Source organism: Eublepharis macularius, chromosome 2 (genome assembly GCF_028583425.1).
Source record: "Eublepharis macularius isolate TG4126 chromosome 2, MPM_Emac_v1.0, whole genome shotgun sequence".
Lineage (NCBI taxonomy): Eukaryota > Metazoa > Chordata > Lepidosauria > Squamata > Eublepharidae > Eublepharis > Eublepharis macularius.
In genome coordinates this window covers 105365166-105387570 of record NC_072791.1, presented here as the reverse complement: position 1 = coordinate 105387570, position 22405 = coordinate 105365166, and the positions used below count along the sequence as shown (strand labels likewise).

At 39.5% G+C, this 22405-nt stretch overlaps 2 protein-coding genes across 2 annotated transcripts in view; one reads left to right on the top strand and one right to left on the bottom strand.

Annotated features, from left to right (window-relative positions):
* Positions 1–5880, top strand: part of MUC15 (mucin 15, cell surface associated) — a 28646-nt gene extending 22766 nt beyond the window's left edge. The window contains exon 4 of the mRNA XM_054972312.1: positions 3926–5880. Coding sequence (XP_054828287.1) covers positions 3926–4089 — 164 coding nt within the window. The 3' untranslated portion in view covers positions 4090–5880. The remainder of the gene's footprint in view (positions 1–3925) is intronic.
* The window catches only part of ANO3 (anoctamin 3), a 511447-nt gene that overhangs the window by 62700 nt on the left and 426342 nt on the right, over positions 1–22405 (bottom strand). Inside the window, exons 13-14 of the mRNA XM_054972310.1 lie at positions 17364–17460; positions 14713–14773 (exon numbers count right to left, since the gene is read on the bottom strand). Of these exons, the coding sequence (XP_054828285.1) occupies positions 14713–14773; positions 17364–17460 (158 nt within the window). The remainder of the gene's footprint in view (positions 1–14712; positions 14774–17363; positions 17461–22405) is intronic.

The following is a 22405-nucleotide window of genomic DNA, read 5'->3' as shown; positions in this document are numbered from 1 at the left end:
GCTGGCCATTATGGGTATTTGAAAACACTTCATTTAATACAATTTTGGTGGCCAGGCTTACGCAAAGATGTCTCCCAGTCAGGTTCTGATTGTGTTTAAGCCAAAGAGACTCCATTTTAATCCTGTCAGTATATTAAGTGTTTCTTTTGCAGGTGGCAAGTCTTCTGATGAAAGCTTACAGAGAGAAGAGGAATGTTGTGTCTACATATATCTGCCTTTCCGACACCCTTGAGAAACTTTCACTTTCTCACCCTCGGGCTGATTGTTTTGAGAACTGAGGGGGAGGATGGGGCCTGCAGGGAACTGCTATTCTGTACCTCAGCTTTTGCTTGGCATTCGTAACAATTTTCAAGTTCAGCTAAGATCCGTGTATCTTGGAATGTGTACTCTATTGGTTGTTTATCTCCAGTAAAGCCTTTTGAAATCAATAGACTCCTGTCTTATTGCAAGAGGTAGGCTGAGTTGCAACTTTTAGCAATCCACAGTCTGACAGCAAGTGGCAGGTCCCTTTAAACTATCAGCTGGCAGACGGCAGGGGGGATCCTCCCCATTGCTGCCTGCCAGCTGATAGTTTAAAGGGACCTGCCACTTGCAAGCAGCAGGGCCCTTTAAATGGCCCACAAACCCCAGTGCCAGCCCCCACCCCCACTCCAGCCCACCAGCCCCCACCCCCCACTACCCCCAGCCCCACATTTACCTTGAGGATGCCTGCAGCCCGCGGCATCCTCCCCCTCCTCCTGCAAGGGGCAGCAAGGCTGTTTTTGGCCTCCTCTGTGGGCCTGCGGAGGGTTGGAGGAGGCCAAAAACGGCCGTCCTGCCCCTCTCTGGAGGTGAGGGAGGATGCCATGCTGCAGGGGAAGGTAAGTGTGGGGTCTGGGCTGGGGGGGCTGGGGGTGGGGTCAGTGGGGGCTGAGGTTTGGGCAGTTTAAATGGCCCTGCCACTGGCAGGTCCCTTTAAACTATCAGCTGGCAGGCGGTGAGGGGGGATCCTCCTGCCACCTGCCAGCTGATAGTTTAAAGGGACCTGCTGCTTGCAAGGCAGGAAAGGGCCCTTTAAACAGTTAAATGCCCCTTTCCCTGCCACTGCTAAGCGGCCGGAAAGGGGTATTTAAACCCCACGAACCACAAACCACGAATCACGAACTGGTTCATAACTGGCACCAGTTCCGTGCCAGTTTGTGGTTTTTGGTTCGTCAAAATTCACGAACCTCATGGTTCAGTGTTTTTTTCCCCCTGTACCCACGTCTAATACAAAGTCGCTTTCTCTCAAGTACCTGAAGCAATGAATGTAACTAATAAAAGAGGAATGCATTCTCACTACAGGAAGATCTCTATATATGTTGGGTTAGATCTTATGGAACATTTCCACTCAAGTAAGGACTCTTGTTCAAGTGGACATGGAAGCACAAGGAAGTCACAACTTATACCATATTCCATTTCATGTTTCATTTCTGCAATGCATAGTGCAAGAAATATCTCAGCACCCTGTCCACTCCCAAGAATAATGACCTTTTTTGATCAAATCACCTCATACCCAAGCTGAACTTAATGACTGCCTTGATTAGCCTTTCATTATTTGATTTTTGTGTATAGCAACGCTGATCAGAAATGAAAAACAAATGCTTGATTTTATACTAGCTCTTGGGCAATATGTTGTACACACAGAACTACGTAAAATAAACCTTCTCTAATTCTATTAATGCTGGGATCCAGCCTACCATATAGGAAAAAGGTTTTGTTTATGTTGCTTGAAGAGCATCCTAACTGGTCTCCAATCTCTCTCTCTCTCTCTGGCTGGCTGGCTGGCTGGCTGGCTGCAATTTTCCAGTATCACAGTGCTTTGGAGAAAACCTTAGTATTTTTATTATTGGCATAATAACTGCACCAAAATATCTCAGATTGAACTGAGGCTGTATTGTGATTGAATTTAAGACATCCTAAGCTATTTATCATGCTGGAATCATACTGAAATGTGATACTGCACCATGCTCAGTACAGTTATTAGCAGCAACGAAGCAGTGAAAATGAGGTATTAATGGGCACAGGCATGGATATTTCTGAAACCAAATAGTCTCATTCTGCAGCAATGGGCTATGGATTAATACATTCTGAGCAAAAAATAGCCATAAAATTAAGTTACAACTTGTGTCACAAACTCAGGAACATTAAAGTCAAGACAGGAGTATAAATTCTGCTGATGAGATGCCTGTAAATGCTTATTTACATCCAAATAATGTAGTTTGCTTTTGAAAGTTTCCATTCCAATTAAACAAGAAATATGTGATCTATTAAAGTGTAAAATGATTTCACAAGTGGGGCTAATGATTTCTGTGGTGTGGCTAATACTGGAGAGATCCCTAATCATTTTGATCCTGTGGGCACCTTTGGAATTCTGACACAGGGTGGTAGGCGCACCAAGAAAATGGCTGCCACAGGAGGCAGAACTGACCACACAATGCCAAGGAGTGACATTATTCTTAACTATAATAGTAACTTATAAACATTTCAGGCTGAGGGTCTGATTAACAGGATGCCTTATAAAATGAAATATTGTTTAAAAATATTTTCTTGTCTAGATACAGTTTACCTTCAGTGAAGACCATTGTACTCTTGTGGCAGCTACTGCCAAAACATTGACATTTTAAAAAAATCTGCAAAGACAATTAGATTTTCAATGGCCAATCAGAAGCCCCACTAAGCAAAACTCCCAGCTGGCCCCACCCAATCTGCTAGGCACCAGGAAAGGTGTGTGCAGGTGCTATGGAACCCCCAGGCACAATGGTGGGGACCGCCATAATACTGGCATTAGCCTCAGATTTTAAAACAGTTCTCTTTTTTGTCTAATCTGCATAAATAATATTTGTACAACAGAAATGCAAAGGCACTTTTCGTAACTATGGTAAACCAGAGATTTATTTCCTATTTTCATTTAGATTTGAAGTATCTTGGCAATGTTCCTTTGGGATCCTGACCTTTGGTGGCTAACATACATGTTTTTGTGAGAGGAATGAAGGACCCAAAGGCTAATCAGAAATCTTTGCTCATAAATTAGTTTTATGCAGTGAAGTTTTATAAAGGACTGCTAAATCATTGGTTTCAGGAGCCAAACTACAAATTACTCTGTTGATGTGTTTACCATGGGGAATTGCCAAACACTAGCTGAAAGCTCCTTATGGGATCCTATTTATGAGCCAAGCAGAGATTCAATTCTGGTCAGGAAGGATTGATACCTGCCTCCCCCTGCTGTTTTCTTGATCCAAAATAGTGCAGAGCAGTGTTATCTGCTCCACTGGGGGATTGAATGTGCACTGATTGCTTTCCTAGCTTCTCAGAGCAGTAGCTAGAAGAATGTACTGATTGGTCACTAGAATCTATAATTCAGCTCTAGGAATTCTCAATTGTTAAGTGGCACCATGGAGCTACAGTTCTAATTTAGTCATTATAGTTAGTTCAGTTATACTATTGGTTTCCATTCTATTCTCCAAGAAAAGGGATTTTACCATGAGATGGTGAGGTAATAGCTAAAGGCAATTTTCAACTTAGTTTTAAAAGTTCAGATTTTGTGTGAACCAGTTCTTTTTCTATTTCTGTGAGTAGCTCTGAAAGTTTTTCCATGCCCCTTCCTGTATGTGTTCAACTAAGTTCTACCAATAACTTACTATCCAATATGGATGATTCTTGCTATTTTTTAAGTGTAGATGATAAGAATATTATTTTAAGAAAGGAGGCAATGGAAGTCCTAATGAGGCATACATAGTTTGCCATGCAGTCTTTGAAAAGCAAGGTAGGGACACTTGACAATCAATGGAAAAAATTATGGGGGGAAATGGGGTTTGTTGGATTACAGAAATTTGAGAATGGCTGTTCTATAATGATACAACGTTGTTAATGTATTCCATAAATAACTATATACATTATTTTACAGTTCTGCGACTGGACAATGAATCTGAGTCTTATGGTGCGCACGTTGCAGATTTGTCATACTACAATCCTATGATGGCTAATGAGACAATGGTCCAAAACAGCAATGCAAGACCATATGATGCTATTCCAATGGATGACATGACATCATCACCACATTCATCATAAAACTACAGAAATTGCTGTAACTTTTAAAAACTCGACTTCATGTATTCTTTTTAAAGATAGTTCAATGATGGTTGGTTGGGGAGGTTTTTTGGCTTACTGATATGCCAAGTTTTGGATAGTGTAAGAGAAACAAAGCCTGCTAGCCATGGTTTACAAATTCATATATCTAGTATCATATTTATGGTTCAACTATACTTTGGATTATATACACATCCGCATCACTGGACTACTCAGCATTTGTTGACTCCTAGATGACTCCTACTTGGAAAAGCATTGAGTTGTATCCTACCACAGGAGGAGTGATTTCATCCACTTTCCTTCTCTATGCAGTCCACTCCCCCTAACTCATGCAATCCCAACCCCATGTTTATGCGAATAACAGAAGATTGTTACAGAAAATGTAGAATGATGTCTGAGGTGAAGTGAAATAATAAGAAATGTATGTGGGTTTTGTTCTATATCATCTATACGCACAAGGTACCCTGTGATGCTGTGTACTCATGAAGTTATGAGCACACATATATGAACCTGCCCTTAAGTCAAAGCTTTTCTTCATTTGTATCATAACTTTGGGTGGCTATTAGCCATGAAGGAATAATGTATCTTTCTTGATTTCATTATGCTTCTGAATATCAGATGCTGGACAAAGAAGAAAGGACAGCTATCTTTTTTTGCAAATATCAAAAGGCATCTGACTATTGGTTGTTTAAAAACATATGGCTGGAATAGATGGATTGTGGTTTGCTCTAGCAAAGCAATTGTTTTAATTTTTTAAAGGCAAACAGGAAAAAAATCACCTTCATTCAATATATCGAATACTTTTGCCACAGTTCATTAGTAAAAGTATCCCCTTTACTCCAGTGTATGCACTTTCATTACATAGAAAAGTATAGTTGGCACAAATTCAAGTATATTTATGGTCCATAGTTTTTCATATCATTGATTGTTATTGCTTAATATAAAGATGATTTAGTCAAAGAAACATACAAAAGCTTTATAAATGGGACTAGAAGAAGCAAAAGGAGATGTTGGTAAACTATAATCCTCCTTACTGCACTAGTTAGCATTATCTGCAGAGCCATTTAGAATGTACAACATGTCCATGTGGAAAGAACAATTAACTTCATTTTTCTTTTGGGGTAAAAAACACTTTAAAGGGATCCAGAAAAGTCTAAGAAGCCCTGGTAAGGAACCATATAAAGATAGAGGAAGGTATTGACCTCACTGGTCCCATGTTGTTGGAAGGTAAAACTAAATTTTAGTCTCAGACATGTTCAGAGTTACAAGCAAGCTTACCTGACCATCCTGGTTTATGTCTACATATATTACATGGTGTAGTTGTGCATAGTGTAAGATACCCTGTAATTGCTGAGCATCCAGGCATGTATCAAAAGAAGTTATCAAAATTATTCTGGAGTGTGTGCTAAGTAAATTGCTGTCAGTCCTTGGCAGTTCAATCCCAAAGCCCCTCACAAGCAAGCATGCAGGTGTCTTGGATAAAGTAACTTTATTAAGGCTCCATCAGTACAAGGCCTTCTTTACTCTAAGATTGTCATTGGCAGAAGTGATCATTCAAACAGAGACTAACTAGATATAGGGAGATTTTCCTGCCCTGGGGTTTGTTGCATTCTGGCGTGAACATCCCAGAGCTTCGGGAGAATTGATAAGAGCATTTTAAACACAGCACAGTGTTGTCATTTTTGTCTGTGAGAATAGCTACATGTTTCGTTACACATCTGGCCTCCAAGGCCATTCACTGCTAAAAATAAAAGTACATAATTATAACTGGTAACCAACCCTCCTCTGTCCAGCACAGTGCACATTAATAACTGTTGAGTTATGATTATGATTATGATTATGATTATGATTATGATTATGATTATGATTATGATTATGATTATGATTATGATTATGATTATGATTATGATTATGATTATGATTATGATTATGATTATGATTAGCAGAGTAGAGTATTGCACAGCAGATAAAGAATCACAGAGACATGCGTGTTCAGCTTCTAAAATAATGTTTACTACATAAAGGATAAAATAAGATTACATTGGTGATAAAATAAAGAAGAGCTAACTTAGTTCCTACATCCTTACATGCTGGAGATAACGGTCCAACTGGCTAGTGAGCAATGGCATCCTGGACAAAGGAAAGAATGTTAATTGCCCCCAATAAACCTGGTCAGCCAATAATCAATCCTAGATTTGTTCATTAGGCATGCAACTCCCCTTTGCCCTGGTGGGAAGAGTTACTCGACATCTAACTGGCCTCAACCTAACTAATTATGCCTAGCTAAACACAAACAGATTAACCCTTTCATGAGAGAAGAGAATGACACTTGTAAATTCCCAACAACCCCTTCTCAAGTGTTAGTAACTGAAGTCATGAAGGTTCATCTTCTCTCGCAGGTGCTCGAACTTCACTCTCACTAGCGGCTTGGTGAGAATGTCAGCAACCATTTCTTCTGAAGGGCAGTACTTGAGATCAATTACTCCTTGTTACTGCTTCTCTCAAACGGAATGATTTCTGACAGCGATGTGCTTGCTTCTGGCCTTGATGCTCTCACCCTTGGATAAGGCAATGCAAGCTTGGTTGTCTTCAAATAGAGTTATAGGTTCAGGTTCATCTATGCCAAAGTCTTTCAGCAGGTTGATGATCCACTCAAGTTCATCACAGGGCCGTGCAGCTGATGTGTATTCTGCCTCTGTGGTAGACTTGGCAACTAAAGTTTGTTTCTGGCTTGTCCAGCTGATCAGGCTTTTTCCATAGAAGAATAGATATCTGCTGGTTGATTTGTAGTCAGCTTGGTTTTCTCCCCAGTCGGCGTCCATGTATCCAATTAGCCTTGGGTTGTCACAGGCTGAAATCATTCGTTTCAGGTCAGCTTTTCCTATGAGATATCTGGTAAGTCTTTTGACAGCATTCATATCGTGGTGGTTGGGCGAATTTGTCTTTCTGCATAGGATTCCAACTGCCGCAGATATGTCAGGTTTTGACACTGTACTCAGGTAGAGAAGTTTGCCAATTGCTTCTCTGTATTGCTTGTTACTTTCAAGTAGAATTCCATCTGTGAGCTTGAGGTAACATGGTTCAAGTGGTATGCTCACCCCTTTTGCATTTTCCAGCTCTAGAAATTCTGCAATATCTTTGGTTTTGTGTTTCTGGTTTAGGAGGAAACTCACACTTTCTGTTCTCTCAATTTGGATCCCAAGATAACGTTTTAATTCTCTGAGCTGTTTTACTCTCACACTTTTGTTTAGCTTCTCAGCAATTTCATTTGCATGTTCTCTGTTCTTACAGCATAGGATCAAATTATCTACAAACACAAGAACATACTCAAATTGTCCATTCTTTAGTCTTGAAAATAGGCAAGGTTCTGCCTTTCCTTGTTGAAATCCTTGTTGCTTCAGTAGTTCAGATAGCTTCTCATTCCATGATCTCACTGCTTGGTGCAAACCATAGATACTTTTGTTGAGTTTGAATACAAGGTTCTTTTCTCCTTTCCTTTTGAATCCATCTGGCTGAGTCATATAGATTTTCTCGGTTAAGTCTCCATTGAGAAATGCTGTTTTGATGTCCAGATGTTCAGCATACATCCCTCTTGATGCTGCTATGCTTAGTAGGGTCCTGATTGATGTGTACTTCACAACAGGTCCAAAGGTTTCAGTGAAATCAGTCCCTGGTTGTTTTGTAAATCCTTTGGCCACTAGGCGTGCTTTGTATTTATCTTTTTTTTTTAATAAAATTTTTATTGGTGAGTGAAAAAACAAAAGAATTTTTTTTCAAATTTAACGCATATGATCCCATTATTTCCCTTGCTCTATCCCCCCACCCTTTCCCTCCCCCCTCCCTATTGACTTCCAACAGCTTTCCAACCCTTAACCCTTCTTATTGCTTAAATCTAATTCATTTATATTTTCCTACCTCCTCTAGATCATAATATCTCTTACTCTAAGCACATTCTTATTCTTTTACATAAACTCTATCAAGCATACTATCAATATAGTATATCATATCAGTATAACACAACAGTATAGTATAGTATATAACCGGGATCTCAGTGTCTCTTACTTTAGACATTTTCTATTTCTCTTCTTTTAAACATATATTCCATCAATTATACTATTAAAATAGTATATATCACAAGACATAGATTGTATGCTATGCCACCAATGTAGCACAGCACACAACACAATATAACCCAACCACATAATATAATATAATATAATATAATATAATATAATATAATATAATATAATATAATATAATATAATATAATATAATATAATATAATATAATATAATATAATGTCCGATCCGCTACCTTATTGTTTTATACTATATACTACGCACAGTATATCTCATTAATATATCTGTTTAACCATTTTCATTGTCCCATATGTTCAATGTAAAATTCCCTTAAATGTTATGTTTGCTTAGATTATAGTTACATTCCCCGTAAGTGGTAAGATCCCTTCTCTCTTCCCATTACAACATTATTCTTTTAAAAATTTTCAAACTGCCACAGTTCTCCCTTTACATCCCATTTTTTTTCCCAAAAATTGTTTCAGTTTCCCCCAGTCAACAATATATTGTCCTAGGTCAAGATCTTTAAGTTTCCTTGTCAATTTGTCCATTTCCGCCATGTACAGCAATTTATAAATCCAGTCTTCTACAGTTGGTATTTCTTGTGTCTTCCATTTCTGCGCGTACAAAAGTCTTGCCACTGCAGTCATGTAAAATAACAATGTTCTATACTGCACTGGAACTGCCTCCATTCCCAAGTTCAGTAACAACAGTTCTGGGTTCTTATTTATTTGTATTTGTAAAATCTCGTTAATTGCATCAATTATTTCACCCCAGTACTGTTTAGCTACTTCACATGTCCACCTTAGCTACTTCACATGTCCACCTAGCTACTTCACATGTCCACCGCGCGCTTTGTATTTATCAATGCTTCCATCAGTGTTGTATTTCACCTTGAACACCCATTTGCATCCGATGGCCTTCCTTTTAGGTGGCAACTCAGTGAGTGTCCATGTGTGATTGCTTTGTAAGGATTTAAATTCTTCATGTGCTGCTTCCATCCATTTGTTTCTATCATGGATAGGCATTTCTGTCATCTCCTTCCAGGTAGAGGGTTCACACACAGGTTGCACACTTGCACAGAAATCAAATCTTTGTGGTGGTACTCCTTTGTTGATTCTTTGTGAACTTCTTACAGTGGTCTCAGTCTCCTCTGGCCTGGCCTCACCTGCTTCCCCTTCTGATTCCAGGGTTCCTGCCTCCCCTTCTGATAGTGGAGCCTCTTCTTGGCGCTGCTCCTGTGGGTTGGCATCTCGAACAGGTGGCCTTGTAACCAAATCAGTAAAAGAGACCTCTTCAACTTCCAGGCTGGCTTGTACTGTGGAGTCCTTCTTAGGAACTTGAAAAATGCCACTTTCATCAAAGGAAATCACACTGGTTATTTTAACTTAGAATGTGTCAGGATCCATGATTTTAAATCCCTTTCCACTGGGTGCATACCCAATAAGAATTCCCAGTTCTGCCTTGGGATCAAGCTTCCCTCTCTTTTGTGCAGGAATGTGTGCAAAACACTCTGAGATGTTTGAGTCCTGCCTTTCTTCCAAACCACATTTCAAATGGAGTTTTTCCTGTAGCTTTTGTTGGAACTCTATTGTAAAGATAGGTTGCTGTAGTTACAGCTTCTGCCCAGCAGGTGTTGGGCAGTCCGGCCTGAAACAATATGCAAAGGCTTGTCTCCAATAGACTTCGATTGAAATGCTCGGCCACCCCGTTCTGTTGAGGAGAGTAGACAGCACTTGTCTCATGCATTATTCCTTCCTCCTCTAGGAACCTTTGGAACTCACTACCACAATATTCAGTTCCATTGTCAGTGAACAACACTTCTGGGGCTTTGTTAAATTTATTTCTCAGGGTGGCAACATAGTTTTTGAATTTTTCCAGCACTTGGCTCTTAGATTTCAGTACATAAACAAATGCATATCTTGTTGCAGCATCCAGAAAACTCACAACATAGTTATGTCCTCCAAGAGAGGTCTTAATTGGTCCAATCACATCTGAATACACTTTCTGCATTGGTTTTTCAACTGGCTTGCTCTGTTTGCTGCTGTATCTTGGAGCAGTAACTTTTGCCTTGGCACAAACTGAGCATCCATTTCTTAAAAGACCGCAATCAACAACATCAGTTCCAGAATCTCTCAACAATTTCTGAATAGAATCAAAGCTTCTATGTCCTAGTTTATAATGCCAGGCAGTTAGACAATTTGTGTGTGGACAGTCATTTAGCTTTGCTTGGCGCACTGGAAAAGTTAATTCCTTCAGGTAAAACAGTCCCCTAATTTTTGTGCCTTTATCTCAACATCTACTTTAGGATTATAAATGCAGAAGACATCTCCTTCAATTGAAAATCCAATTCCACTCTTTAACATCTTTCCAAGAGACAGAATGTTCTGGTCTGCCTTTGGAGCATACATACAATTTTCCAGAGCTATTTCCACTATTTCTCCATTAACATCCAAGACTCTTATTGTGACTGCTCCAGTCTCTTCAATCTTTAATGCTGACCCATCTGCTAAAGTCATACTGTGCTTATATCCTTCATCCAAGCTTTCAAAATAATCCCTTTCCGAAGAGATGTGCGAGCAACTCCCACTGTCAATTAGCCAAAAGCTTTTCGTGTTAAAATTATCATCTGAAATCAGGCAAGAAAACTTTTTATGAGGATTTTGTTTAGTTCCACGTGGGAATCTTCTCTTCCCATCAGATTCATTAGTTTCTCTTTAGCCTCTAGGGGTAGTGTCCTCAGTGGGCTCCCTTTGTCTTTGGCGAGCTCTACAATATTTGGCATAGTGCCCCCTCTTGTGGCAAAAGTCACACACTACAGCCTTTCTATCGGATACTTTAAGGGCTCTCATTCCTTGTGTGGATTCGCAGATGGATCTCCTCTGAGCCTCATCCCTCAATGAATTCAAAATAGACAATAGCTCCACATCACCTTTTGTTTCTAAGACAGAGATGTGGCTGGAATAAGATTCTGGGAAACTATTGAAAATGGTAGCAGTAATCTCATGGTGTTGAATTATGGCCCCTGTGGCTCTCAGCTTATTGACTAAAGACATAACACGGTTCAGATATTTCCCCCCTCAGGTAATTTAGAGTTATACAGCCATCTTCTTAGAAATTGCATCTGGCTGTTTGTTCTCTGCCCGTGCCTCTCCTCTAGAGCTTCTCACAGGCCTTTTGCTGTACCGGCATTAATAGCTAGAGGGGCATCCTTTTTGTTTACTCAGGAGCATAATAAGCTTAACTCTTGAGTCGTTTTTCATGAATGTGCGCCTCTCTACATCATTTTCAGGCAGCTCTTGAGAGATCACATGTTTGAGATCATGCACATCTAGGGCACACATTACACTTGCTTGCCATATGAGATAATTATCGTCCTCCAGTTTGGGAATGGAGAAGGGAATAGATTTGATCTCATTAAGCTGCAGTTCTCTTGCTTCTTCTGTCACAGCTGCATTTCCTCTCGAGGCTGCACTGGTCCCGGCGGCTTGGTCAGTATTCATTGTTCTGTGTGAACAGCAGGGCAGCTGGTTCCTTTGAAGTGGAGATCAATCCTGTCTGCCTCTTGGCTGATGCAAACGAAGGTATTTACTCTCTGGCTGTCCCGCTCAGAGCGCTAGCACAGAGAGCCTTCTGCAGTTTGCAAGTCCAAAAAGGAGCGTAAGGGAAAAAAATTCTGCTTGCCCTTTCAAGCTGAAAATACACAGTCTTACAAAGGCTGGCACCCATAACCTTTTGTTGGGTTATGATTATGATTTGCAGAGTAGAGTATTGCACAGCAGATAAAGAATCACAGAGACATGCGTGTTCAGCTTCTAAAATAATGTTTACTACATAAAGGATAAAATAATAAGATTACATTGGTGATAAAATAAAGAAGAGCTAACTTAGTTCCTACATCCTTACATGCTGGAGATAACGGTCCAACTGGCTAGTGAGCAATGGCATCCTGGACAAAGGAAAGAATGTTAATTGCCCCCAATAAACCTGGTCAGCCAATAATCAATCCTAGATTTGTTCATTAGGCATGCAACTCCCCTTTGCCCTGGTGGGAAGAGTTACTCGACATCTAACTGGCCTCAACCTAACTAATTATGCCTAGCTAAACACAAACAGATTAACCCTTTCATGAGAGAAGAGAATGACACTTGTAAATTCCCAACAATAACTCAGTAGAAGTTGCAAACCAAAGCAGCAGTAACTCAGTATAGCCAGTAAAACACATCTACATTAATGGCAGGGATGTATGCATTCCTGACAATTGCATTACAAAAGCCCACATTCCCATTAATAACAAGTGCACTTATATACTGCTCTTCTATTAGTGCCCCACTCAGAGTGGTGAACAAAGTCAGTGTTATTATTATCCCCCCAATTATAACTGAGAGGGGGCTGAGAGGAGTGGCTCAACCAAGACCACCTACTGAGCTCAAGGAACAATCAATCTCATTCCACCATTGCAATTCCTTCCAGTCAATAGAAGTCGACACTAGATTGACTGGAAGGAATTGCAATGGTGGAATGAGATTGACTGTTACTTGGTCTATATCTTGCCTATGAAGAAGCCTTTGGGGTGAAACGGGACTGGACTTTTTGCATGCCGGCGAACCCTGTAGGCAGCGTACATTACTCAAGAGAAGACTTCTATGACCTGGAAGCTACATTCTTGTGGAAAATTCTGGCTTTATATGGGACTATTAGGGCTTCCAAGCACCTTATGTACTGTTTACAATGTACTGCTTGTAGAAATTTTGTGACTTGTATACCACCGTTGATGTCTAAAGGAAATTTGTGATTCCATACCATTGCTGATATTTGTTATATGACAAATTGTATGATGGAACAATTCATATGATGGACTTACTCACACTGAGCACTTTTAGCACCTTAAATATATGAATTTGGGATAATTGTTGATTGCATTTTCCTAAGGGCTCTTTGCATTTTCTGCATGGAGGAAAGCAACAGGAGGGCTGCATCCAGAAGTGGGAGATTGTCCACTACCACCAAGTATGTGGCAATCCTAACATGGGCTGAGGACGTAGGCACATGCAGACTAATGGGGTTGGACAATCTTCTAAAAATCATACATATGCATTAAAAGCGGCATGCTCAACTCCTATTAGGCAAATGACCAATACATCTAGGGCTTTGTACAAATCAATAATAGTATGAGTTAGTCTACTATGGTTGGAGACTAGATGAAAAGATAATTGCGTGTTTACATGACCATGATAAATTCATTCTGTATCTGTCTTCCGATCCCCCCTGGTTTCCTTCATGTTGAACAATACCAAATGCAGCTTTGCCTTACAGCAGTGTCATATTTGCTTATTTTATTTGACACATTAATGTTTTTGAAACACATTTTCCCTTCACAAACCCATGACTTGCAAATACGATACATTCATATGAACATTTGTATATTATGTTAATAAAATAACTTTGTAACCTGTAAACTCTTTGCCATTGCAAACTATTGAATGAAGCAGAAACTCAGAGTAAATGATAGGACTCTTATAATACAGTAAGCCTCTGTGGTACCAGAAAAATTTAGATATCACAGAATTTGAAAATGAAACTGGCAAGTCTAGGAAGCAATGACTCTCTGTGACTTTGCAGAAGAAAGATAAACAAGGAGGAAAAGACTCTTAGGGTTGATTGTCATCATGTTTTCCTCTATCAGAGGTTAGTAGTAGTGGCTTGGATAGTGGCCAATCCATTTTCTCTATACATGGAATAGAAAAAATACATAGCTATGAGACACAACATGTGAGAGGGAGACTAACTTGGGCCCTCATGGAAGGGAAGGTGGGATGAAAGAGGGAGACAGGAACTGAGAAAAGGTGGGCCAAGTTACAAGTAAAAGTGGTTGGTAAACTACATCAAGGACAGGGCAGAGAAAGAGAGAAACCTTCCCTCAGTCTTCTGATTAGGACCTAAAGTAATTTGTGTGTTTTGGAATTTAGACACTGTAGAGAACTCTTTATTTTGCATTTTCAATAAAATTTGATCACACTGAATTTGAGAAATCTATGTTATTTTGCATTAAAGTGGCTTTCCCCCCTGTAATAAATGCAACAGCATCTAAAAACTGTCACTGTCCACTGAAGATTCTTTTGAAATTTTAGTGATGCCCCTCATCAATCAGTCTTTAAGCACTGGAGCAATTGCACTTGCCATACTGACAAACACATTAATACTTCTAAGAATTTTAAATACACAATAAGCTATACACTTTCAAAGATCTTGCTTTCCCTTTCCATATTCACATTTAGTTATGTTCCCTGAAGTAATTAATTTGTCTGATAAGCACATTATTAGAACTGTTTTAAATTGTAATATTTGTAAATTAGCATTAAGTATTCCCTTATTTCTTATCAGTAATGGAAAACTCACATTAAAATAATACAAATGTACAGTTTCAAAATCTTTGTTTTCATTTCAAACCATTCAACTTTTCAGAATTTCTGAGTGTAAAACTTTTAACTGCAATAGCTGTTAAGAAAGAGTAGAAAAAAATACTTACCCCATATAGCCATAAAAATGGCAAAAAAGACAGTCCCTCCATTATCAAACAAGTGTGTGACCTTCAGAGGAAAATAATTGCAAACAAAATATTGGTGATTATTAACTGAAGCAAATTTTCCTTTTGAAGTAAATTCCCTTTTATATTCATTTACTGAATTCTTAATTAAAGAATAGTAAAACAGGAAAAGCATGAAAATTGATATGCATAAAAATCTACAAAGAAATCCAGCTTTAGAGAGCTTCCTTTGTCCTCCTATGAGGTAAGGTACCTTAAAAACTAATAGAATATACATGCTCCATTTGGTACCCCACTCTTATATATTACAGATAAACACTTCTGCAAGGTCTTCCTTCATAGGCCTTATCTGCTTATGGAACAGAATAAGCTGGCAGAATGACTTATATCAAACTGAAGTTTTATGTGGGGTACAATTTTGCCTCTTTGAGTTAAAAGCTCCCTGCAAGGAGAAATAAAAATTACCCTCTCCACAACCATCTGAAGTGGGTCGGTTCACTCTACCACCTCAGGGTTCTACCAACTCATTCTGCCATTTGTATAGGCTAGGCCACAACCAATATGAAGTCCTTGCACTAGGGATCTCCCCCCCTCCCCCCATTCACTTGGCTAGCGGGGTGGGGGCAGGAAAATAGGTCTCCTGGGCGCACTTCCAGGGTGGCATAATGACATCAGTCCCAGAAGTGATGTCATCACATTGCGCTACCTCAAGAGTGCTCCCACGCTTCACAGCAGGCCAATTTGGGCCCCAAATGGGCCAAATTGGGCCTGTTTGAGGCCCAAATCAGCCAGCTGTGTAATGCACATGTGCTCTCAGGCCTGCACAATAATGTCACTTCCCAGAAGTGTCATCACGCTTCCCCAGGAGTGCGCACTCATGAGGAGATAAAAAAAATGATGAAAATGTGATTGCTGGGTCCTGCCTCCTGCTGGGAGGGTAAGGAGACCTGGCAACACTACCTTGCACACCTGGTTGTGGGGCAGAAACAGATAATTAAGGAATATTTTCCTTGTTGCAGTTAAGAGGAAAAGAAGGATGGCAATTAATGATGTACCACATTAGAAGACTCTCTATTGACCTTTTCCCATTTTCAGTTGAGAAGAGGCGCTGTCTTGTATTTCTTGAAAATGCCATGTGTCAAAATGTCATGTGAATCAACCTCTTTGTGCAAGCCAAAGTTAACAAAACTACTCTAGGTAAAAGTAGAATTACAGTTTATTTACTGTACACTTACCATCCAACATGTTTATTTACATAGGCAGTTTTTTTACAAAGGTTTAACTACTGTTTTATGTGAAACTTGGTAAGTCTAATCAATGTGACTGTGAACACAATTTGCAGATGTAGATTGTAATGACTGTAGAGTGATGGATATCTGGAAAAATGGGATCCTGAAAGGGCTTGATGGTTTGCTGTATGATTCTTTCATGCAAGTAGCACAATTAGGCTTGCCAGGTGCCCACTGGTGGCAGGCTGACTCCTTGCAATTTGCTGCTCTGCTTGTGATCGGTGAAAGGAGGTAGACTGCCTGGAGATTGCCCACCATTGGCCGGAAGTGGGGGAAAATGGCCACATGTGTGCTCCCATGCCCTGTCCAATGACATTGCTTCTGGTTACAAGGTGAAGGCATCGTGCAAGAGCCCATTCTTTAAGAATCAGCCTAAAACATTCCTGCAACTTGCACAATTACATCACTTCTAGATGTCATGCCACAGCGTGTGTGCTTTGTTCAAGAGGACTGATCATTGTAAGTACCCATGCCTCCCCCACCCTCCTGCCCTCCCAAAGTCTGCCAAGGGGATCTGGCAACCCCAAGCACAACTTTATAGTAGCTTTAATCCTTACACCATCCTAATCAGTAGAAGTTTGATCAAAGTCTAATTTTTTTAAAGTTTTTTTTTTCAATTAAAGGAGATATATTTATAAGAAATTACTTAACCAACAGCTGTCGGTACAAAAAAAACAAAAACATCCTTACTGTAATATTCACAGTGTGGTATGCTCTGGAATGTTCTTCCTTTTGGAATGCATACAGTTAACATTACCCGTACTAGCTTAACTCTTGCCCTGGGCAGATGACCTATCCACTTGTTGACTCACTGCACAGGGAGGGAGAGTAGGCATGAGCTTGCTGCCCCACCCCCATGAAATCACTGAGTCATCTACAAAGAGCAAACACACAGAGGAAGCACCCATGCAGGTGGCCCCTCGTGATCAGCAGTTCAGATGCTGATGACCTAAATTGTGGAATATCTTCTTCTGAGAAGCTTATTTGGTATCTTCTTTGGCAGCTGCAGAACAGTTTACATACTGTTTTTATTTTTATTGTAATTTTTTAAAAATTAATGTCTTCTTGTGGTTGCTTGTTTTAATATCACTTAAGGGTATGACATACTGAAAGGCAGGATATAAATGTTTTAAATAATAAAAATGATAAAGATAATTTTTACATAAGTTACAATAATTAAGTATTAAAGCTGAAAGAATTTTTTTGCTTGCTTCTTACTGAAAAGATCAAGCACCATCAGGCATTAGGAAAGACTATTGAAGGAAATAATAACAGGAGGTTTTTTATGAAATTTGCAATTGAATTTTGGGAAGTAAAGATATTCTATCACACTTAAAAGTTTACCTTTGCGTAGATGCAGCTTTCATTCAGTTTTTGCAGGGTGCAATTCTTTTCACACATAGGGCACATGATAGTTTCATTTGCCTCACAGATCTCTTTGCTGCACAAGGAAGTCAAGAAAGCAAATGTTTATTATGGCTTGGGTCTTTACAATACCTCTTTACACATTACCTTGACAAATAAAGGAATCTAAATATACACTACCCACAGCACAGATAATGGAATTTAATTTCAATTTTACCAGCAAGAGACAAATGTTAGCACAACATAATTGAACATTTGGGCTAAACAGGCAGATAGAGACCACCACAGGAAGTGTGAAGATGAGGTGATCCATTTAATATTTTTTCCTCGCCTTCCTTAGATAATGTTTTTCAAGAAAACCTCTCAGGTCACCCAAGAGTCATTCTTGCAGGGAGAAGAATATGTATCAGCAAAGTTATTGACTCAAAACATACTTTGGCTGAAGATTTTGTCATGGTATTTAATGAAAATCATGTATACATGGTCCTGTTGAATTAGTTAGCATAAATTAGCCAGAATTAGTAATGGCTAGTTAAATCTGCTTACCAATTCCTGTAACTGCTACAATCAGAAATGTTTCATTTCCATCATTCTGATGTACAGTGAACATTCTCGATAACTTTATTTAGCTAGCACCAATCAGTTCTGATAAGTGGAAGCAAATTCTTACGAATAGTTTGTCTGTTAACATTAATTTCAAAAAAGAGATCACTCATACTGAAATTGCTGACTCATACTAACCTATATTTCATAGTTTGTAAAAGAATCACCTATGATCAGAGGAACATTATAAAATGGAAAATTCTGCAACAACATTTTTTTTCACATACACAAGCTATATAAACTCCAGCATTACGTGACATAGGAAGTTCTCAGTTGATGTTATACATCCTTTTGTTTTTTATGTTCTGTGTCAACTGGGCTGCTGTTTTAATACTAGTACTTTATGCCTCTCTCTCTCTCTCTCTCTCTCTCTCTCTCTCTCTCTCTCTCTCTCTCTCTCATATATATATGAGACTTTCTTTATGTGTATGCAATTCACACATGACACCGGTGACTTCCTGTTTGGGATCCATGGAGGTCTAACGCAGCTCCACTTGTGGAGCTGACCGGACTGCCGTTTTAACCGGCCGGCGGGGTGAAAATAGCCCGCGGCCGACTGCCCTCAGGCGGGGAGCAGGCAAAGAACGCTCAAGACCCTAGGGTGAGCTAGATCTCGGACGAGGGGGGGCTCTACACAACGAGTCTCCCCCCGATCCTTGAGGTCCCACCTTGCGACGGGTCGGCTATAATCTCTGCGGCAGTTTTGGGGCCAATTCGGCTGGCATAAGACCTACATACCCAAGCATCGATTGGGGGAAGAAGCTGAGAGGAGAACTTAAAATCGAAACAGCGATTACAACCCGAGAAAAGTGAAGAGAAGGTAAAGATCATTATCTTCTGAGACGGGACAGATTGATAAAAACAGAGAGGAAAAAAAGTAGATTTTTAAACTGCAACAGACTAGTGAAAAGGAGGGGAAGACTCGGCAGGAATCGAATTTAAAAAGAGACTAAGTTTAAAGAAGTTATTAAAGAAATGGGACTATTGTTTTGAATACCTGTGGCTTTGGAGCTGTGAGAAAAAGACACCATCGCGAGATCTGCTGTGGGAAGACGGGAGACAGGAAGTGCGTAATAACAATAGAGTGGCTGGAGAGAAGCGGCCCTTGCTGGAGGGCAGGAAGTAGGGAATCGCCATTTTTGAAAGGGGAAGGGTCGCGGCTTCAGCGGAAGAGGAAGTAGGCCATCTTGGATTACAAAATCATAGAGAAACCATAGAGAAAAGACGCCCGACATTTTGGACTCTTTAAAACTTAATTTCTATAAGAAGACCGGGACATTTAAAATAGAAAAACGTTAAATTTTACGCCACGGAGTTAAGGAAGAGAGTGGATTCGTGGGAGCGAGCTAAAGCAAGCCCCACGATGTCAAAAAAAGAGTGGCAATCGGCAATAGAAAACCTGGATAAAAACCTGGACAAAAAACTTTTAGATATGATTAAAGAACTTAAGGACACGAAATTGGAGCTGATAAAAGAGGTTAAAGAGGTTACACAGACAGTAAAATCGGAGCTGTCAGAAGTGAAAAAAGGTATGGAAACAATACGAAGTGAATTACAAGGAACGCAGCAGAGAGTTAAAACAGTAGAAGACGCGATGGAGAATTTAGCAGACACGCAACAAACAGAGATGAGATTGGTGAAGGGGAGAATGTCAGTTGCAGAAACTAAACATAAGGAGAAGCAGCTACGTTTTCGTGGCTTGCCAGAAGTGGAAGGAAAGTCAGCGCAAGAACAGATGACTGAGGTGTTGGCTGAGTACCTGGGGAAGGAGGAGGAGGAAGTTGTGGCTATCCTAGATGTGGCATACCGTGTGAATTCGAGAATAGCAACCCAGAGGAAACTACCAAGAGATGTGATTGTGCAGTTTACAACACGAAATATGAAAGAGAGGATTGTGACAAAACAGTTTCAAGATCCATTGGAGATTGATGGCAAGACGATTATTATAATGAAGGAACTGCCCAGATCAGTGTTACTGGACCGGAAAAAATATAAAGTGCTAATTCAGATTTTGAAGGACATGAAAATCAGGTACAGATGGGAGTTACCGGAAGGAGTGTCCTTTGAGTTTGGAGGGGCCAAAAAACGCATCAGATCTGAGCGAGAGATGGAGCGATTTATTAAGGACAATGAAAAAGACTTACCAACAAGATCATGAGTATGGAGTGTAAAGTATTATCTTGGAATGTAAATGGACTAAACTCACCGAATAAGAGGAAAAATACTTTTCACTGGCTACTAAAACAAAAATGTGACATTGTTTGTTTGCAAGAGACCCATATCAGAAAGCAGGATGTAAAATATTTAAAATCTGGAAAATTGGGCAAAGAATATGTAGCGGCCTCCAACAAGAAAAAAAGAGGAGTGGTGTTGTACATAAAAGAGGAGCTACAGCCAAAATTTGTTATGAGAGATGTGGAAGCTAGATTTGTAGCAGTGGAATGTATTTGGAATTTAAAGAGAGTGTTGGTAGTCGGACTTTATGCACCTAACGGTGCAAAAGAAAGCTTCTTTGAGGATTTAAGGAAGCATTTAGACGATCTTGCATACGACCAGATAATTCTTGCTGGAGACTTCAATGGAGTGATAGACTTGGAACTAGACAAAAAGACTACAACGGCACAAAAGAAAAGAGGACTATTACCAAAGCTTTTTTTTGAGTTGATTCAACAAGAGACTCTTGAAGATGTATGGAGGAGAGAATATCCTAAAAGCAGACAGTTTACTTTTTATTCTGCAAGGCATTCTACATTATCAAGAATTGATATGATCTGGGCCTCAAAAGACTTAGCATTATGGACTAAGGAGGTAGAAATAATGCCTATGGTAGGCTCAGATCACAACCCAATTATGTGGAAATTTGGAAAAAAGAGAAAAAGGAAAGCATGGAGAATAAATGAGGACTTGTTACAGGAAAGAGAGAATATGGAAATACTGAGAAGAGAGACAAAGTTTTTTATACAATACAACGTGAATAAAGAAGTACCAACCAATAAAGTTTGGGATGCTTACAAGGCAGTTGTAAGGGGCATACTAATGGACTTAAATGGTAGAGCAAGAAAGAAGAAAGAGGAGAAAAGACAAGAGATTGAGGAGAAAATAAAAGCCAAAGAAACACAGCTAAAAAAGAGACCAGGGAAAAAGAAGGTATACCAGGAAATTAAAATACTTCAAGAACAGCTAACAGCAATGAGCAATAAAGAATTGGAGTGGAATCTCAAAAGACTGAATCAAAAAGCGTTTGAGGGTGCTAATAAACCTGGGAAGTACCTGGCATGGCAATTGAAGAAGAAAAGGGAAAAGAAGATAATAAATAAAATTTGCGAAGATAACAAAACGTATTTGGAGCAGGCTACCATTAGTAGAGCCTTTTATAAATTTTACGCTAAGCTGTATAATAAAAAAGAAGTAAACAAAGAATCAATAGCGTCATATTTGGAGAAAACCAAACTTCCAGAAATCTCGGAAGCTTGGAGAAATAAGTTGAATAGTGAAGTAACTGACGAGGAAATAAGTAAGGCAATACAATCTGCAAATCTAGGAAAGGCGCCAGGGCCAGATGGACTTACGGCTAAATTCTATAAGACAATGGCTAATGAACTGGCACCATTCCTAAAAGAGGTGATGAATGGGGTTTTAAGGGATCAAAGGATTCCAGAAACTTGGAGTGAAGCGAATATATCATTGATCCCAAAAGAGGGCCAAGACCTGACTAATGTGAAAAATTATAGACCTATATCGCTACTCAACAATGACTACAAAATTTTTGCGAAGATATTGGCGGAGAGATTGAAGGGGTGGCTCTCGGAAGTCATAGAGGAGGAACAAGCAGGCTTTTTGCCAGACAGACAAATAAGAGACAACTTAAGGACAGTGATCAATGCTATTGAATATTATGACAAGCGTTGTGACAAAGAGGTTGGTTTCTTCTTTGTTGACGCTGAAAAAGCGTTTGACAATTTAAACTGGGACTTTATGTTTGCCACTATGGAAAAGCTACAATTGGGAGAAAGATTCATCAGAGCAATTAAGGAAATTTATAGAGACCAGACTGCAGCAATTGTGGTGAATGATGAATTGACCAAGAAATTGACGATAAGTAAAGGAACAAGACAAGGTTGCCCGTTATCTCCATTGTTGTTCATTTTAGTATTGGAGATTCTGATGATACAAATACGTCAAGATGATGAAATTCGTGGAATAAAAATAAAGGACTATTCATACAAGGTCAGAGCATTTGCGGATGACATAATGTTAATTGTAGAGGACCCATTGGAGAACATGCCAAGAGTGATAGATAAGATCAAGGAGTTTGGAGACTTGGCAGGTTTCTTCATTAACAAAAAGAAGTCAAAGATATTATGCAAAAATATGACTAAGCAGAAACAACAATTGTTAATGGAAACAACGGATTGTGA